General features: G+C 41.4%; 1 protein-coding gene across 2 annotated transcripts in view; it reads left to right on the forward strand.

Annotated features, from left to right (window-relative positions):
• Window positions 1-20915, forward strand: part of CRMP1 (collapsin response mediator protein 1) — a 51557-nt gene that overhangs the window by 12679 nt on the left and 17963 nt on the right. For both annotated transcript variants that reach the window (XM_074904499.1, XM_074904500.1), the window contains exons 2-6: window positions 4665-4753; window positions 10010-10194; window positions 11746-11910; window positions 16851-16912; window positions 18559-18639. In XM_074904499.1, the coding sequence (XP_074760600.1) occupies window positions 4665-4753; window positions 10010-10194; window positions 11746-11910; window positions 16851-16912; window positions 18559-18639 (582 nt within the window). The remainder of the gene's footprint in view (window positions 1-4664; window positions 4754-10009; window positions 10195-11745; window positions 11911-16850; window positions 16913-18558; window positions 18640-20915) is intronic.

Genomic DNA, 20915 nt, shown 5'->3' on the forward strand with positions numbered 1-20915 from the left:
TTCCTCTTGAATCTTGGCACCTAATGAATTGCTCAGTTTATATGTTCAACATAATACCCCCTCTCTGTTTTGCTGTGTTCCTGCTGTCTGTCCTTGGCGGGATGGAGGGATGAGAGCGTCCCAGTAGCTTCCCTTGGTTTGCACCGGGAAGAGCTGGGCTGGCAGCTTCTTGTACCAGTCAATGCACTGAAAACTTGGTATGGATCCCTTAGGGCTCATCAGGCAGGGCACTAGAGACTGAGACATCTGTTAGCTGAATAGAAAGGTGGCAGCCACCCTATAAAAGCTTACACTCTTGTCACCTCCTGAGCTGAGTAATGAGCTCACTGCTGTTTACATTGTGAGAGCACCCAAAGGTCACCAGAGTGGCTGAGGGTACATCTGACAGCTAGGCAAAGAAAGTGTCCTGCCTGGAGGGGTTTACAGCTGGGAAGGGGTAATGTGGGCCAGTGCTGCATGATTAATTTATGAGCTTCAGGTCACTCCTTCCTCCAGCCGCCCTGTTTTCCCCAGGGTGCTACAGAGTGTGACTGTCCTCTCGCCTGGAACATTGTCCAGGGAAAAGAGGACTTTGGTCCTTAGTTTTTCTGGGCATTTGGCACTTGGTAAGAAAACTGCAAGCAGCCTGCCTGACATCAGGCCCCCAGTAAATGAGAAATGGCCCCTGACCATGTGCAGCCAGGCTGCGTGCCCGAGAAGGCTAACCTACTTCACAGACCCTGTGTGTGCCCAGATTTTTGTCCAGGATTTCACTGCAGCAAATACCAGTGACCTAAAAAGGTGCAGGAGTGCCCAGGCGTCCGTGGCTGTGGCAGCAATGCAGGTGTCAGCATCCCTCTGCCTTCAGGCCAGGGCTGTACTTGTTCCTGAAGCCCATGCTTAGGCTGTGGTGGGGAATCAGTATTCACATGCTGACCAAGGGTTTGTACGAAAGTTTACTTCATGAAGAATATAGCAAATCACTTGTCAATGTTAACCTATGCCTCCCTGCTAGTCAGTTATGTTTGTGTAATTTTTTCCAGTGCGTTCATGGAAATGCATCTATATGTTTAGGTGCACACAGGCGTTTGGTACTGCTGCTTTGGCTAAGGACAAGCCAGCCCTGGTCCGGAGCAGGCTGTAGGAGGGAACACCTATTTGCTTGGGCACAGTGTGCTGCCGGGGTGTCCACACGGCACTGAAACCTCGCCTGGGTTGCCTGTGCCCATCAGCACCCTCTGTGTAAAGGTACCCTGCTTTGCTTGTGCTCCTGGCTTGCAGCGATCTGTAATGTGTCCTACAGACATGCTGGTTGGGAAAGGTTCCAACAAGCCCCTTTTTTGTTCTGAATTTGCTGATTTGCTGGAATGGAAATGTGTCAGAGATGTTTCTACATCTATCTGGTCCTGATGGAAGCTGGGTGGGGCTCCATGGCACCCTCCCCAGTGGCTTAGCAGACTGTGGGGAGCACTGGCAAGCATCAGGATTTGTGGGGTTTTTGGCAGCCTTGTCTCCCATGGATTCCTATTCTTGGCTGGTGGCAACCTTAGCCATAGGCCAGCTCAGGTGCAGGACCTGCTCCCTTTTGTGACAATTTTGAACCGTTTGTATTTTCTTCTGAGCAGGAAGGTGTCAAGAATTAAAGCATTGAAAGTCTCCATAAAGTGCAGTTTTCTTTCTTCACCAGAATTTCTTAGATACTTTGAAATTCTGATGAATGTGAGAGACTTTGTATCTAAACATTCAATAATCCTTTATAAACTGTGAGTCTTAATTTAATGGATGACTCACATAATTGAGTGCTTTCTTGAAACTGCACTTTGTATCCTTTTAAGGTTCAGAGTATTCTAATACCTAGTTTTGCCACATATATGTATATTTATATACAAAACCATCTAAAATCCTTATGTCTGCAGTTATTTTCTGGGGTTGTACTTCTGCTTTATTTCAGTCTGCATTAGTTTTCCAGCCCGTTGCATTTGTTTCTATTTATTATGCATCTTCTCCTGTTTTAAAAGAAATAAAATGTAGAACATCTTGATGAGCATGCAGATTTTTTGACTAATTAGCAGTGACAGATGCAGTGCTCTGGTAATGTTCCCTGGCTGTATCAGTAAGCTCTTGCCTCTTGTAATTGGACAGTATTAATGTTTAGGAAGGCAATTGAATGAGCTTAAGAGCTCACAAGATGGTGGTCTCCGCAGGTCAGCGGGCAGTGTAGTAAATCATCATGGTGAGGAGATGCATCTGCCAGCACATGGCAACATAACTTACTACTCTTCAGGCTGCTGATTCATGAGTCCTGCAATTACAAGTGACAGTCGAGAGGCTGGGGGGAAAACAGGGAGCCTGCTCTGGCATATTCCACACTGAGGACTTGCATTCGTCTCCATCCTTTAACAAGAGGGTACCAACATCTAAGGCAGGTCCCGGGGACATACTTCACTGTAGTTCTGTGCCTTGATTCCCCCACTCCAAGGTCATCTCGCTGCTGCAGCACATGGAGAAAAGCTTCAGACCTTCTGTGTAGATACTCTTTTGTCATAGACTGCATTTAAAATTTCTTTTTCCTTCTTCTTTATCCCTTTAAAATGTCTTTTTCTCCCTTTTTGCTTTTCTAGAGTGATATAGAGGGCTATAGAGGCTTCAAACCTGCAAAATGTACAAATGCAAGCTGAAAAGTAAATGCTATCTGTAACTGAGAAGTTACATTGAAGAAAGGTTGTTGCAACTTGTTTAATTGTTTTCTAAACGGGGAACCTGGGACATGCATGGTTTATATGTGTGAGTCAACCTGTAATTAAATGTGGAATTGAGTCTGGAGTGAGGAGTATAAAACATGGACAAAATGGAGATTCTGAGTTATTGCTTAGTGAGCCAAGGAAATAATTTACAATAAATGGCTTTTTTATATATGCATGGGAGAAGAAGGTTCTGACTGCTTTAGAGGTTTTCAGCATTCACAGTTACTTGGCACAAGTCTTTCCAAAAGCATTGTGTAGTTGTGGTTTCACACCACTCAGCAACTAAGCACCACACAGCCACTTGCTCGCTCCCCCTGTAGGGGACATGGGGGAAGAAAATCGCAAGGGTGAAAGTGAGAAAACTCGTGGGCTAAGATAAAAACAGTTTAATAATTACAATAAAATAAAATAAAAAGTAATAAATTCTAATGAAAAGGAAAATGACAAAAAGAAACAAAACTCAAGGAAGGCAAATGATGCAAATGAAGACAATTGCTCAACACCAACCAACTGATGCCCAGCCAGTGTCCCAGGAGCAGCCCCCCAGCCAACTTTCCCCCTCAGCTTTATTGCAGAGCATGACATCACATGGTATGGAATATCCCCTTGGTCAGTTGGGGTCAGCTGTCCCAGCTGTGTCCCCTCCCAATTTCTTGTGCACCCCCAGCCTACTCCATGGAGGGGAGGTGTGAGAAGCAGAAAAGGCCTTGACACTGTGTCAGCACTGCTCAGCAATAACAAAAACATCCCTGTGTTATCAACACTGTTTCCAGCACAAATCCAAAACATAGCCCCATACCAGCTACTATGACGAAAATTAACTCTGTCCCAGCCAAAGCCTGCACAGTACTGGAGTTACAGACGTTCCCTGTCTCTGGGTAGGTGGTAGGGTGCAGGTGTTTCCAGTCTGACTTTTTCAGTGAGGAAGTTCAAATATTGGTTCTCAGGAATATGCAGTGGTAAATTTTGCTTTCTGTAAAATGTAGTTTTGGAGAACAAAGTGTATCCATTTGAATAGAGAAAAATGGAAACAGATGATTGTTGTGAACAGTGCCCCAGCAGACTTGGTATTTGAACAGTTCTTTGTGGTAAAAAATATTTGCTTTATAGCCATTCCGAAAATACCAGGAGGCAGTAGCTCTCACTGGTGTTTGTATGGTATATCAGGTAAACCAAACTTTGGAGGCTGCACTCCCATCTTCATTCATGGAGTGAGTGAGATATGGCATGGGGAGCCTCTGAGTACTGAGTGCCTCCAACTAATAATCAGCCTTTGACCTGCAGGAATAACAAGTTAGGCAACAATATATTCTTCATGCCCACTAGAAACTAGATTTTCTGCTGTTGGTCTGTGACCCAGTACGGGAGGTGCAAGCTGTGGGCCATGTCCCTTGGCCATGGTGGAATGGTGGAGTTCACCCTGCTGACCTGATGTTCCTTAAAAGAGCTTCCCTGGGCAGGAATTTCTGCATTACAGAGTTCAGCAGCCTCCCCTGACCTTGGCCTTTCCCATTTCAAGCTCTATTACTCTTCTAGGGGTGCTGAGAGTCCCAGGTGAGCTCAGCTTGGCCATTTCAGTGTTGGGAAGTTTATTCTGGTGGCTTCTCTTCCCTTTTTGGCCTTTGCACAGTAAAATGATGGTTAAAAGGGGGGGGTTTCAAGTGTTTCAGTGTGCAATGAGTTCTGCCTTGAGGAAGAAAGACTGTGATGGCCATGAGGCCTCATGCCCTAAAAGCCAGAAATAAACACTCAGTGAAACTATGGTTTTCCTCTCCACTGTCTATGTACCACCTGAACCTATTTGATAGACTTTTATATAGTGTAAGTGCTTTGATAATAATGGCTTTCTATACAATATAAGCCTATTTGGTATCATCAATATGTTACTATGTTTATTTATTTCAGTAAACCCACATTTCTTCCTTTTTTTTTCCCCCCCAGAGTGACCGACTACTCATTAAAGGTGGAAGAATTATCAATGATGACCACTCCTTCTATGCAGACATATACCTTGAAGATGGACTTATAAAGTTGGTTTTTAAAAATATTGAACTTTTTTGCATGCCTGTTAGTATAGACCTGATTTTGACCTGAAATCTTGCAGCCAGCATCTTGGTTACCTCTAGATGTGGGGCCATAGTAGAGAAGTGTTTAATTATGAAATTCTGCCATTTTATCTTTACTAAGATTAGATAAGTAAAAAATTTCTTTGCTGTAAGTTGAAGGTATTTGCTTTTCCAACAGTTCAATCCTAGTTTCTTCCAAAATGGTCAAGGCAAGTAGGCTTTCTTAACATGAGAAGTAATGGTAAGGAGAATGGATATTTCTTGAGTCCGTGTATGACAGAAGGCTCATTACAGCTTTATTCCCCACATCTAATCAGGGTGAATGGAGCTATGCTCTAAAGGATTGTACGGCACAGAAATATGACACGTTACATAGTGCTAATGGTGATCTACTCCTTCTCAATCGCCCTGTTGTTCATGCTGAAACATAGCATGTTCTGTTGGCCAACACTGTTATGCGTTGCTCATGTGTCCCTTTTCTTGCTTAGAAAGGGAATATGAACTTAAATCTTCACACAGCTAGAAAGAAAATCCTAATGATTTTTCTGAATATAAAATACAGGAACTGGCAAAGTATTCCTTAGGTGAAAACCATGAAATACATGTTACTGATAGCCTGGGAAACAGTAATAGAGATGTCTATTTATGTAGCTCCTACCTTGACTTAGTGGAGATGGGGGTCTCTAGTTTTGCAAAGTGATACAGTGTGTACAAGCACTCTGATGTACACAGGGATCACAGCCTTTTTTCTTGACTGGTAAACCTTTTCACTAGTGACCTAACAAGTTTGGTCTCCAGAGGCTACAATTTAATGCTTAGAAACATAATTATAGTTATCTGGTAAATAATTCATTCCTTACTTGTTTTCAGAACTCATTTTCATGAGAAGCTATCATTGCTTTAAAAGTTTGTTTCTTCATATATCTGTGGCTACTTACATTATTCATGATTCAGGTTATTATACCAGAAAAAATTCCAAACACTTTTATCCATGGACTGTGTGGTTTTCTTTTTAATACTTCACTCTGCCTTTCCAGTTGTAGCATTACTTACATTGCAGAAGTGGTAAAAGAAGCATGTTGTTTTAAGTGGAGAAGGCACAAAATTTTGAATGTGTATCTTTTTTTTCAATCAAATTGTGCTCTCTCTGATAGTTATTCTACTTGAGTTTTTCTGTGCTTTTGTTTGTTCAGATGCAAATTTCCTAGTAACACTTACAAGCATCAGAACTATTTAACAAGTGCATGAGATACTGAGAGTCTGAAACTGCTGTGAATTTTTGGGCTTGATTCCAGAAATGCAATGGTACTTGGTAGGCAGGTTAGCAGTACCGAGGTTTCAGCTGACCTTGTTAACTGGATAGACTCCCTGCGAAATCTATGCATGGATCCATACCTCCAGAAGGTATCTCAGCTGCCCAAGATAGCTAGGATTAATAATGAATAGACAGGCAAGATCTTGTTTTTTAAAATGGCTTTGTCTTTGCCCAAGGAGGCAAATTTACCATTCATCACCCTGAGTTATGCCTGGTTTCCTGGATTTAGATGACCTGAGATTTTTCTATGTAAACTGTGCAAGAAGTCTTGCTCTGAAAAAGCAGCTAATTTGTGAGGGCAGGTTAGTGTGAGATGGGCTTGGTCCTAACAGTGTTCAAATGATAAATTCTGCCGTCTAGGAAGGCACTGTATTTTCTGGGATTGGTCTCTTAGTTTCTCCAGCTGGAACTGCCCATTGTGTCTGAATACTTGACATTGTTGTTAAATGTTGCTCAAGATCCTTTGGAGCAGGACCTTGAACCCCAGGCATCCATGTTTCAGTTGATGCCCTAACTCTTCAGCTGCAGATCCTGCTGATAATGCAGAATTCGTTCCGCAGAACTGAGCAGACACCAAACCATTCAGCCCAGAATAGGGAATAGTGTCCTGGTTTTGCTATGGTATAAAAGATCTGGGTTAATTTTCTTATTCTGCAGTAGAAAATGATTGGAAAATAGAGGATTGGGTTTCTCTTGCGGACTAATGAAATGAATAGGATCTTTTAATGCTTTTGTCCCTGCAGATTGTCCTGCAGAGAGGAATGTAGATATAACCTTGAAAGTGTTTGAAGATTAACTATAGTTTGGAGGATGGTAGATGCTTTTCCCTACCTAACAATGCTCAAACCAGCTCCCTAGGTACAAGGGAGCAGTGGTGCATGTGGATTTTTCCTATCTGAAACTTAAGCCCTGCACACTTAGGTGGCAGCTGAGAGGCAGTTCTCTGGTATCTAAATAGTAATTTAGATATTTAGTAATTTAAATTACCATTGGCATGTAAATAATATATTTTTCCTACATCTATCCTGTCTCCGTTATCCACATGAGGAAATGAGCCCCGGTCTGTGTGCCAAGTGGCAGGTCAGGGTCTGATGCTTGCTGTTTTCTATTCCCTCCCTGCTAAGGGAAAGGGTTGGGTCCCTCCAGGCTGCAGGGGACTAACAGGTGTGCAGGATGGGTGACTGGGCATGGGGTCTCCAGAGCTGGGCAGGCAGTGAGCCAAGTTAGAGGGAGCCTCAGATGCCTAAAAGAGATCTGGCCTTGATAATAACAGGAATAACTCCACAAAGTTCTGGGGAAGGTTTTCAGCTTTCTCAGGTTAAACTTATGATGAGTTGAAGCCTGCTGTTTCCATTGTGCTGTAATCAGCTCATGTATGACAGAATTTCCAGCTCATTCAACTGAAAACGGTAGACAGCATCAACTTCCTGTCAGTCTGAGTTTTGTAGTTGTTGGTGCATCAGAAAACCAACTCAATCATTTGTACAATGTGTAGAATACAGTTATCTATGCTATTGTATTTTTTTCACCCACAAGTAACCAAACCCCATTGTTATTAACATACACTTTGCATTAACGAGTGAACAATTGAGGAATCCTGTCACATTATCTCTTACTCTGCGTTCTAGTCAGTCAGAATAAAAATAACCTTGAATGCCAGTGAAGATCAGCCTTCTCCCAGCCCTAATCTTGATTCCAGGGCAAGAGATGAGACAGGCTCCTGACAGGTAATAGCGCAGCATCGTCCACAAAGGCCATTTGGTTCCATGTCACTTCAGCATGGATGACTTCACCCATTGCCAGATAAGCACTTACTCAGCTGTACTGAAAATAATGAGCAGTGAGTATCAAAAAACTTCAGAACATACTTAGCGCTCTTTCACTTAGTTAAGTTTTATGTCTTCTTGAATAGGAAACTGGTAGACACTGGTTGTGGAAGAAAATAAAAATTAATTGCTTTTATATTTTTGTGTAGGTTTTCGTTAGTATTATTTCCAGAAGGTGTGTTAGTCCTTGGAGTGAAATTCCACCTTAGACATATTTAAAGGAGATTGGTCATAGTATTTTTTTTTTCCAATTCAGTTTTGTATCTACACAAACACTGTACAAAGGTTGAAGATTGTCCTGATTAAAATCTTGGAAGTGGATTCAACTAATGAAAATTCGTGCAACACCATTATTATGTGTGGGGCTACCTAGCTTTATACAAGAGTTCAGTCTGCTCATGGGTTGGAGTGCCTTATGTAATGCCTTCACAAGTCAGATTTTAACAGCAGAGGAGCTTCTTGCAACTCACTGTCACAATTGGATATGCTTTTTTTTCCCCTTGTTTGCCATGGTATCATTAGCGCTCCTCACAACTGTAAACAGGTTATGACATGCTCCCAGTGCTATATGTGTTGATGAATATTAGATGCCAGACATGGAGTTGTACGGCTTCAAGCCGTGATGTTACAGCTCTCACGAGTACGCCCTTTTGGATGTGATCAGCGCTGAGTGGCTGAGACCCCAGCTTGGGATGCTAGGGGAGAGTTTGCTAACCGAATGGCTCTGCTTCCCTCCAGCCAAAACCCGCAGCACCGGGGAAACCAAGCTGCTGGAGGTGACATTTTTGCATAGCATATGAAACAAATTCTGTCCTCTTGGGGCTATTTATTAACTCTGGCAGTTTGGCCAAATTCCAATGTGAATAATTATCCCTGTTTTTTTTACTGGTTTTAATTAACAGTTATATTCATTTTTGGTTCTAGCTTGTTGCGATTGGCTGTTAATCAGTTGCTGTGTTTTGCTCTGTAGGTGGTAGCTGCATTTTAATATGGGAGAAACAGATTCAGCAGCTCAGATGTCTGGGGTATTTGTTTAGCTGTGGATAAATGTTATTTTATCCCAGACAAAAGGAAATTAAGACGAGGACTATGTGTCTGTAATACAAGATAAACTAAGTAAACTTAAACTACCTTATCGTTATCTCTAAGCCCAAATATATTACGGTGTAACAATGCAGAGACATGGCTTTCACACAGACCCATACCTTTTCCTTTTTGGCACCATGCGAAGTAGGTAATAAAAATGTAACGTGGCTTCAAAAGTTAAAGCTTAATTTACTCATACTTGTGTCCATGAACACTAGAAGTATTTTGATTTGAAGTATCTGGAGTTCGCTTGATATCAGCATGGGGCACAGCTTAATGTTTGTAATAGTGAAGAAAAAAAAATCTTGTTTTGAAGAACTGAAGGGGAAAAGATGACAAGAGTCAATTAACATTTTTTATAGACAGTTATGCAGAATGTTTCACTAAGTTTTAACTGTAAGAGGAGGATGAAGAATGTGTGACATGTTAGATTAGAGGTGTTGGGTCTCTTAAATATGTATTTCTGTATCTTAAGTTATTTAGATTTCTTTTCAAGGATAAATTTGCATTGCTTGGTTACAGAGTAATTATAATTTCTTTTTGATGTGCCTTGTGTTTCTGCCATATATTTACAATTCCAGCTTGCTGTCATATTTGATCTATGTTTTTCTGTTTTCATTTAAAAACTTAATATACAAAACTGGAGCCCCCAAGAGAGCATTAACTGTACACATTTGTAATTGTTTAAAGATAGGAATCAAATTTAAAAAAATAATCAGTTTTTAATGCTGGTGCATTACAACTTCTTTATTAGCTACTAGAGCAATGCAAAGCAACCTGAGCACATGGCCCAGCCAGGCAGGCTCACAGATGCTTTGTTTCACCAGCGCCATGCAGAGTGTCCAGAGTGGGTGCCTGACCTTCACCTTCCCTTCGGGTCCCAGTGCCTTCTGTATGGCCCTTAGGTTCCTCACCCCTACATGCCTCAAATAGCTTCTGTCCCCTGTGTGTCTTTGTTTAAGTGAAATAATACTGGCTTTCCTTGCTGCCTAGGCAAATAGGAGAGAATCTGATTGTTCCTGGAGGAGTCAAGACCATAGAGGCCAACGGGCGCATGGTTATTCCTGGGGGAATAGATGTCAACACTTACCTACAGAAGCCCTACCAAGGAATGACTGCTGTCGATGACTTCTATCAAGGCACAAAAGCAGCACTAGCAGGGGGCACCACCATGATCAGTGAGTACTAGCAGTACTAACTCTTCCTAGTTCAGGCTGAAGCTCATGTAGCACATGTGGGGGATAGCTACAGGAGGCTCCATACCAATTTTCCAAGATCTTCTGCAATGAATCTTCAAATTTGGGGGCACTATGTTGGAGATCCATTCATCATTGTCACCCAGGGCTGGCCTGAAAATGAACCTACCCTCAGAGAGAAACTGGCATGGGGAACTGTCTCTTGGATTTCCCTCTGAAATAAGGACCGAGCACTGGGGTATAATAGACCCACTCTTGGAATTTTTGAAAAACAGTGTACTTAGTGCTGTAAATATATGGCACAGAAAATCTGCCAAAGATCTGTTGTTCCCACCTAGTGACATTTCAGGGTCTTTGGAAATAACAAGATGCTTATTTATGAGCTTGGGTTTGGCACCAGGAATTGAGGAAGTCCTTATCAGAGATGTCCGGGAGGAACATCTTTCTTGGTGGAAGGGAGAAGTGTTTCTAGTTGTTAAAGGCCCTTCTTCTGTCTACCAGATGGCAGGACAAGATTTAGCTCTTTCCTACTAGCAGTGGCTTTGTCCTTGGTTAGACTTTGTGAGGCAGTTGTTCAGGTGACATAAATTGTCTTAGCTTCCTTGTGCAGAGCAGCTGCCCAGTGGAGTTTTACTCCCGGTGAATTGGAATGTGGCTTTTTTAGCTGAATGGTGTAATCTATTACCTATGTTCAGCAATGAGTATCAGCTGAAAAGATCTTTGGCATTAAATACAAAATGCACTGCTGTTCATTACTCTCAGTAATAATTTTTTCAGTGTATGTTCTTCAGTTGAGGTTTCTTGTGCAGCATTAGGTTTGCAGATGTCACTGGTAAGGCCATCTGGCTTTGTTTCCGTACTTAATTTTGTCCTAGCCCAGCAAACGTAAGTATACGTGTGTGTAAGTAGTCATGTCTTTATGTCAGGAAACCTTGTGGCATCATCAGATGCAGAGAGCCTTGAGACTGTGACCATACATAGTTGCAGCACACTCGATCTGCCATATAGTGTGGCTGAGTGTTTGTGCTCTACATCATCTCTGTTCAGACCTTTGGCTGTATTCCCAATTCTGTCTGCTGAGAAAACATTTAACATCTCCATTGATATATTGGTAAGGCAGAGTGGGCCAATTCAGTGACCACGAGGCACTGGTTAATAATAATGCTTACTATGAAATACATAGAAACGGATTCATCAGGCAATAAATACAGGTAAGTCCAGAACTTGTCTCTTACAAAACAGTAAAGAGGAAAACAAATGTTATCTAAACGTGAGATGTTTGGATCTTGTACTGTGTGTCTATTGATGCTGCACCAAGCATGTTGCCAGACTTAGCTTAGTATAGACCATCCACAAAGTCTGCTATACCTGAGACAGCAGGATCTGGCTAACATCTCAAAGTTATGGTCTGCACACAAGCTGCCTCCAAGGCTGCTGTTTTGGGTGAGATGCTGGAAGGCTACTTACTCACAGGTGCTGAGGAAATCTGAACAGTGTGCTGTCTGGGTAACAGACACTAAATCTCTTTTTCAGTTGACCACGTATTTCCAGAACCTGGATCGAGTTTACTGACCTCCTTTGAGAAGTGGCATGAGGCAGCTGACACCAAATCCTGTTGTGATTACTCTCTCCATGTGGACATTACCAGCTGGTATGATGGGATTCGAGAAGAGCTGGAAATACTGGTGCAAGACAAAGGTAAGTGAGTGAAAATTAATAGGTTTTTTTTTTTTTTATTGAAGTGTCATATGGAGGTGAAATTTTAAAGTATTTTAACGAATGCATCATCCAGAACAAAAATGCACAGCCACTGGTTATGCTGCCTAAGGTTTTGCACTACCTTGAACTTTTGTATTCACTTGCAGTATAAAATGGACCTTTTAAGATAAAACTCAGAGATCAGCATTTAGGGTAATCTGCACAGTCACCTTAGATCCTCTATTTCATGAATGGAGAGAATGAGACTTTAAAGGTAGTGGTTCAGATTTTAACTAGACTGAAATCTGCCCATTTAGCTGCCTCAAATTAAGTCCAAGTAAGAAGGGTACATGTGTCTACGAAATGGTCATCACAGGCTATTGCTTATTTCTCAGAAGTGGCTTAGGACAATTTACTTGTGAGACTAGATTTTTTTATAAAACATGCCTACATTTTTAAAAAAGGTTCAAGTTATTAGAAAAAAGTGGTGCTAAACTTAGATACCTGATATTGAAAAAATGTCCCTATTTTCTCAAGTGCTTGTTCTCCAGTGGCTTTCCCTGAAGTTACTAAAAGATGCTTTTTTTCAGGACGTACAAAAACGAGGTCACTTATTTAGGAATCTATTTAAGATACGTATGGGTTTGATTCAGTTCAATTAATGGGTCTACTATCACGTGAGATGCTGTAGGTTACCCTATCTGGACTCCAGCTACCACTCCACAATAGCACAGATAAAAGCTGTCGTAAATCCTTTTCCATACATGGCAGCTCAGTGTGGCAGTTTCATATATGGAGGGTGTCTTGGTGACACCAGATATGTATGTGTGGGCAATTGAATCTCGTCTTCAGAAAATAGTAATTTTGATAGTCCCTTAAAACTCTGCCTAACAGCATGGATTTTTTTGTCCAGAAACATTCTTTTCAAATATTTTTCACTTGATACTTCCCTTGAAAAATGCATGGATATTAGTTAGGGAATATTTTCTGAAATGGTATCTAGTTACCATAGGTAACAGAATGACCTGTGTGTTGGGAAGTCTAAGTAATATGTGTATGCAGCATCCTTTGTAAGGTGCAGTGCTAGTGATGACTTAGATTTGAAAAATTATCTTTATATAGAAATGCACTATCACAGTAGAAAACCAAAGCAAAATCCTATTTTTGAGTGAGCAGTTGTTCACTGAGATACTATAGAGGTGCAGTCACGTAGGGGAATTTATCCTGTATTGCAGCATGCTTGCACTACATGTGCTGTACAACCAGATTTTAGGCAACAAAACCCTTCAATCAGCAAAATTACATGTAATTTAGAGAAACTGCAGCTGGTCTTACACAGGTCTTTATAATATAGGCGATTTTTACAAGGTGATGACATCTGTCAACACTGACAGTGCCAAATCTGTGCTGTTTCCTTGCTATCAGTGTTAACACTGATACGCTGCTGTGCAGTAGCTGACTGTACTCTCAGACAAGTATACTGTGCCTTGTTTCAAAGGTTAGATACTATTTCCAGAGTTCCTGGATCACAGATGGCTCAGCACTCCCAAATTTGCCTGAGGGCTTACTTTAAAAGCCTGGTGCAGACAGTTAGGTTAATAGTTTTCTCAAACTATTGAAATGTGAGTTTTCAATATAAATCTGACCCGCCTGTTAGTCTTCAGGGGAAGCAAAAATCTGTTCATTGGTTTCTGAACTGGGATGTGTGATGGGGCCCTTGGTGGCCTGTTTGGTGGCAATAGCATTAGGAGGTCACCTTTGTTCTCACAGATGCTGCAGTATGTCTCAGGCAGTCAATGTGAATTACTGTCATGTGTTAGGAGACACAAAGTAAGGGCGAGTGTGAAAGCACAAGCACAATGGGAAATAGTTCAGCATGGCAAGGGCTTTCAAATTAATGGGTAATATCTGCTGATAATTTGAAACATTTGAGGCTGCTGGTGCAAATAGACTTGATGTCAGTGCAGTGACACTGGTTTTCATCAGCTGGGAATCTGGATTGAATTTGTTCTCGGCTGATTGTCTGGTGAGTGAGTTAGCAGAGTAACAGGACTCAGCTAGTCACGTTTCAGTGCTGTGTGTGCCTAATACAATCTCAGCATGAATAACAGGGGAGCTCACAGAGCTACTGTTGAGGTGCTTTGTCATAAGCTATAATCGAATAATTAACCAGTTTTAAATCAGTACAAGCTAATTTAAGGAGGCACAGGCTTTGGAAGGGCCTGAAAATTTTGTAGAACCAAATGTTGATTATAAAGACTCAGTTTTATAGCATTTTGGCAGCTAATTTGGGACTGAGCTTCTCCAGTATATGCAAAGGAATAGCAGCCTGAAATGTGTTGACAGATGCCTCACTTGCTCCTTTAACTACTGCACTTTGTTACTGTTCAAGAAAACCTGTAGCACTGTCTGAAATTTGGAGGATGCTGCTGAGTAGTCCTGATGCAAGAGCAAGCCGGACATCAAGAAGAATGTACAATGTAACAAATGTTAAGCATTAAGGTCAATAGGCTGTGGACCAGGTCTTTTGAAAAGCCACATATTTCCAATGAGTAAAGGTATTAGGTAAAGTGTCTATACTTGGCTGTCTGTATATGTAAATTGGTGTTATTTTATCTTGGTATCTTATAAAGGTACTCTCTTTGCAAGGCAGGATGGTTCAAACCATCTCTCCTGTTAGGTGTAAAGGCAGCCTGTGAGATGCCCTTCCACTGCCTGTGTATCTGATGTGGTACCCAAGGGCACAGATGTGCAATTAGATGGGCGAATCTACTTCTGTGCTGTGGGAGCTGTATGTAAGAGACAGGCTCAGGATCTCATGGTGGAATCCCTTCTGGGATCCCTTCTATTCTCATTGACTTCAGGGAGAACATTAACCTGAGTGGAAGCAAAACTCATAGTCATTTTACCAAGGTCCAAAAAGGGCCTAAGAAGATACAAAAGCAGTAAAAGAAAAAGGAAGAGAATTTATATTACTTGGGTCAATGTATATCTTCCAACCACAGTACCCAGAGAAAGCTGCCTTATCTCCTGCAGGTCTGTGATTAAATGAATTACCTTTGGCTAGATCCCAGTGGATAAGGGAGAGCAATTGGTAAGCCAGCGCTTTGGTTACAGATAAATGTGTACAAGATGATTCAGTCATGTGCTGTTACTGAGGCTAGTTGGCATGGCTTGGACCAGCCTTGACACGTCTCTCATTGCTTCACATGTGTGTGGTCACCCATGCAAAGGAGTGGCTCCCAACTGCAGCTCACATCTGAGATACCATGTAGGTTTGTGAAGAGAAACAGAGCTTTCCACCAAGGGATGTTGGGCAGATGTGATCAGTCAGAGGGGAGGAGATGGTGCTTCAGGCATGAGACACTGAGCATTGGCCCCAGGGAAGGTGTAGTCAAGCTTAACATTTTAAAGCAGGGACATACTAATTACATTGAAACTGTGTAATGAGGAATAGGCTGAAGGATTACAGCTAGTAAAGCCCATGTGTGTTTTCTGGGAACTTCAGAAACAGGAAAACAGGAAGAAAGGATGGGCTTGTAGGCTGACTGGGCTCCACAGTCCAGGGTGGATTTGCACATCATGGAAGTCAGCAAGGAGGAGATGGCTCCCACTTCATATTTCTCCTTGAGCTTCCTGGACTTAGCAGGAAGATATAATACCAGAGTTTCAAGGTTTTATCCTGCCTGTATTCTGGGGTATTTTAGTCTTGTAATTGTGAATAAAATAATTCTCTGTGTAAGTGTTAACAGCCATACCCTCTGCCTGAGGAGATATCTGTGCCTTCTAGTCTCATGAAGGAGTTACATCTTCATCAGAGAGCCTTATTCATTCGATGTAGCCAACATGAATAATATGAACAGATCTCTTTCTTTTTCCTCTTGCCCCAGGAAGCAGAGTTTTCATGACAGCTATTTTGAAATGGAGCATACGCGGCTTAGCTTAAAATTTACTTTTCTTTTAACCTAGAAAACTGAGATCAATCCCTGTACCAAACTGGGGATGTTGTCAGTAGACTAAAGAGTAAGGCAAATTTATGAACTAATATGAATTCATGTGTACAGAAAATATGAACAGAAGATGTTTGGAATTCCCATTCTGTTAGAATATGAAGCTATGTAAATAATTGAATCTTTGAAATCAATAGCGAAACTTGTAGGGGTTTGAATACGGTTGGTTCTTGGCAACTGACACTCAACACTAGCATTTCTTACTGATTTCTAAAATCTGGAGCTGTCATCTTTCATGGTTTTGTGTGACTGCCAACATAAATCCTTCCATCTTTGGCAGGGGAAGGAGAGGTATGGTGAGCTGCCCTTGTAGCTGGTTTCAGGCTTTGCTTCCACTCCTTCCCAGTGTCTGCCATCAGCTAAGCTGGGTGTTTCAGGGAGAAGGGTAAAGAAAAAGTAAGTCTGTATGCAAATTCAGATACACAGTTCCTACAGCTTATCAGCACTTTGGGGAAACTTAACTAGAAGTTTATCAGTTACAAAGCATAGGTTCAGGTCAAGCTGAAATGTTTTCCTGATTATTAGCTAAGGAGATCTAGAAAGAAAACCAGTGATTCACAGAACCTTACACAAGTTTTTTTAAACACGAACTTTACATGCTTGCTTTCAAACTTTACATGCTTGCTTTAGCCACCATCGCTTGTCTGTGATTTGATGATTTGATCTTATTTGTGGTGGTGGCTAGTTGCGGTGGTGGCTGAGCACAGGCAATCCACAGAGTCCAGCAAATTCCCCCAGAGAAGAGGGGATTCAGGCTTCTAGTCCTAGCAGCTGTAATACAGCTGTGGAGCCATGCTTTATTTCTGGCAATCACTATTGAGAAGCCCAGTCCAGACATGTCTATGACTTATTTATTCTGAAGTTTCTGTTCAAATACAATTTAAGAATCCACTTACATTGGCAACACTTTTGAATTTTGTCTTGGAACAGGTGTGAACTCTTTTCAAGTCTACATGGCCTACAAAGATCTCTACCAAATGTCCGACAGCCAGGTATTGCTCTGAGTGCTTTACATTGCTGTGATGTGTCTCCTCTCTTCTGTGATCTCCCAACACTTGAGGAGTTGCTAAGGTTGAATCCCACACAAACGTTCCCACTGGCCTGAGTGGCACCAGGGGAAATGCACAGTGGGGGAGTTCTCTCTGGAGGGTCAGTGCCGAGCAGTGTTGGACATCTTCATGTGTTCCTTCAAGTGTATGACATTCATGATCAAAAAGTTTTCCTGATGTCTCCCAACACTGCAACCACTCAGCACTGCTCGGGATCTTGCCCTCACTTTATTTGGCTGTTACCTTTCAAGAGCTCTAGGTCAGAGCGGGAAGAAAAGATGAAGCACTCGAGGCAGTGGCAGTTTTGAGGTTTCAAGAGTTTCTCAGTTGCTGTGAACAGCTAAATGAAGCTGCTCTTTGGGGGGAGGTGGTCTTTCTCATTAGGGCTGGAGATAACAATGAGCTTGTTTGTCCAGAGCTCATTACAGATTCCATTCATAAGTATCAGGTCTTTGTAAATGGACAATGGCGTCTGTTAGCAATAATAATGTTTGCTTATTCAGTTGAGAAAATGTTTCTTTCTTACTTATTCCCAGAGCTATAGCTCTTGATCTCTTAAATAACTGTTGTTACACCTCCGATACATGTGGTTTTAATTGGAATTTTAGACATAATAATATAAAATATTCTCTGGGAGTCAGCGCCTGTTAAATTCAACTGCCTGTTGGAATTGCCAAGAGAAATATATCAAAATGTTTAATGTGTGGTTAGACTAATGCCTGTTACCTTATTTAAATGCACATGTTGGGAGCTGTGTATTCTGACACATTCAGTGCTAGCTGAAGTGCCCTAGTGCGAAAGTGGACACTGAAGAAACCATGTCTTCAGTATTTGATCTGTGTTTGAAAACTGGGCTCCCACATTACTGAAGTCTGGTTTAAACAGCGAACACATTAGCTGAATACCTTTCGGAAAGGGAACTGAATTTCAGTAGATCTGTGCTCAGAAATTCTCAGTAAAAGCAATAGGATCAACGATTTCCCTTCTGTATGGATGGGTTTTGAATCTTAGAAGGCAATTTTAAAAAAGGATGCTCTAGAGAAAACTTTGCTACTTTTAATTGCAGAATTAAAGATGTCGGTGAGAGCTTGACACTATCTGCTCTGAGAAGATGGTGCAAAATGCTTGCACTTTAAAAAAGAGTTGTTCTGGTTGTACTAAGAGTGTCTGTAGTCCATGGGAATAATTTTATTTTACATTTGCTAAAACTATGGAAAAGAGACTACTCACTAAACTTAGGCCTGTGTGGAAGGGTGTGGAGGGGTAGCCCTGTAGTACAAGGTGCTGGGAGAGGCATTATGTCCAAGGGAGATGAAACCCTGCTCAGAACTTTTGACCCTATGTTGGTGCAGAAGGGCAGAAGCTTATCCTGGGGCAGGCTGGTGTGTAAGGGGGTGGGTAAGTCAATACCAAGCAGTAAAGCCCAGGCTCTGTCTAGAAAGTGGGGAGTGGAAAAGGGAGATAATTTGCTATTCACCTAGATAATTACCAGCATAGAAGATGCAAAACTAAGGTGAACAGAGAGATCTGAGTGTTAAGTAATGTGTTTTCCTTATTCAGCAGTGTTTCCTTCTTTGTACTACCTGCAGCTTTATGAAGCCTTTACCTTTCTAAAAAGTCTTGGGGCTGTTATCCTGGTCCATGCTGAAAATGGAGACTTGATAGCTCAGGTGAGTGAACTGTCATTTTTGCTTCACTTTGTGAGAAGACAGACACAAGAGAGGAGAAGTAAAACCCTCCAGTTAGAGTATGGGTAGGAAGAAAGGAACTACCTGGTAAGTGCCTTAACTGAGCCTGATGCCTTACACACTGATGGTATAAAGGCTGGGGTGAGAGGATGGAGGCCCTTTTGCATGCTTCGGCAGAGCGTGAGGTGGAACAGTGGTCCAGACAGCTCCTTGCCTTGGCAGCAGATAAGGACTGGATGAGGGGGACAGAAGGAAGCAAGAAGATCTCTTCTGAATCTGGCAGAGAGAAGCAAAGCAGAACAATGTGAAGCCTTGCTTAGAGATTTTGGGGTCAAAAAGTGGAGCTGGGAACCTTTATGTTAATGTCTCTTGCTGCAGCTATCAGCTTAAGCAGCATGGTGATTTGGAGTGGGTGGTAAAGCTCTCAGTCCTATTTATTTTTGAGAATATTCTTATAAATCTCTGAAGTTTGGGAATAAGAAACCACCATGATCTTCTAAACATTTCAAAAATGTGTGTTAAAGTGTAAGTCATGCTCTCTGAAGATGCCTTTCAGAACCAGGAAACTGGACTCAAATTCAGTACGTTCCATTGAAATGTCCCGGTTTCCCAGTGCAGTCTTTGCAGGTCTGGTTCCCCCTGTAGTTACTGTCCTCACACTGGAGTGTGCCGCAGCTCTGATCTGTGCCACAGCACACTGAAAGAGGTATCCCAAGCACAGTAATTGTAAACCTCCTGCTGGTCTTTCAGAGGCCAGGATACCCCTGTAAAACTGAATAGCCGGGTTTGGGTGAGTGTTGTTATGACTGTACATCTGTGGAAGATGAATCTTTTAAGGATGTTGCAGAGATGTCTCCTTGCTCTGATCCCTTGTATGTACATAGAACCCTTCTGAGGTCTGTGAGGCTCCGAGTGAGCCAACTGATTTATATGCTGAACTCTTCATCTGCTGGCTTATCCACTAAGGACTAGGCTGCAGAGCTGACAGGGAAATTACAATAGATAAAAACAAGTTGTCTTTGAGATCTGGACAAGGGAAGCCACCTTGTCTGATCGTTCAGGGAGAACCTCAGGTGAACATTTGAGTGGTTGGGCACTGTGTAAGGGCTTTTGCCCACATGGGTTTATTTTGTTGTATTTCCCACTATAGGATTCTGTCCTTTATCTGCCTGGTAAGAATTTACTCTCTTTGAGAGCCTTCTTTCCCTTTTCCCTTCAGGTTTGGCTCAAATAACCACTGGGATCAAAAGTTACTAGTGAGAAGTCAACAGGCACAGACAGTGTAGTTGTGTCCTTCCCCCACTGAAACCTGGTGAAAACCCTCATTTGGATTCAAGAGGGAAAAAAGCACTCATTTCCTATGAAGTTTAGCATGATTTAAAACTACCAAATTATATAATGTATATTTTTAATACAACATAAAATATCCAGTAGAATGAAAATGAATAATAAGATACTTAGTAAGTCAATATTACTGTAGAAATGGCAAAATGAAACAAATCAAATGGTGCCTGTGATGTTTTGATACATTCCCCATTAAAATCAAGGCACACTCATGGAATTGCATTTCTGATAGAAATCTGTTTCAGTTACATTTTTTCTTTGATCAGCTTTAATATACAGCTGTGGAATATGAACATACAGGACAGAAAAATTATTAGGAAAAGAGGAAATAATAAAGAAATGTGAAGTATGTTATACATCAACATAGTCACCATTGCCGTGTCTCATCAGTCTTTTCTTATGCTTTTATTTAGAAGGTTTATTTGGATAGTGAAAAGAAAGCTGCCTGCAGGGAGGTTTTTCAGGACTATTCTGTGTGAAAATAAAAAAATGATCTTATCAAACAAATATTCTGGCTTGTTAGCACTATCAAATCCTTTTACAGGGGGTAATTTTATTATATGATCTGATTTTATGACTTCCTTTACGATGAAAATCTCTCCTACTTTGTGTAGCCATTCTTTGCCATCTTGTTATTTTTTTAATATGGTTGTAACTTTATTTTTTGTTGTATTTTAATTATCTGAAGTCTTTAATTGGCACTGTTCAGAGCTGTTGCATTAATGATTCAGAACAGCTATTTTTAAGAATGATTATGAAACATGATGAGTTTCTAACCAAAATATTCTTAATCACACAGTCAGATTAATACATTCTTATTAATGCCTCTTCAGCCTTGAGTGATTGCAGCAAAGGCAAAAGTGTATGTGAATATTAACTTGCTCAGGTTTTTGCTGGAGTATGTTGATAATGTG

This window comes from Athene noctua, chromosome 4 (assembly GCF_965140245.1).
Source record: "Athene noctua chromosome 4, bAthNoc1.hap1.1, whole genome shotgun sequence".
Taxonomy (NCBI): Eukaryota; Metazoa; Chordata; class Aves; order Strigiformes; family Strigidae; genus Athene; species Athene noctua.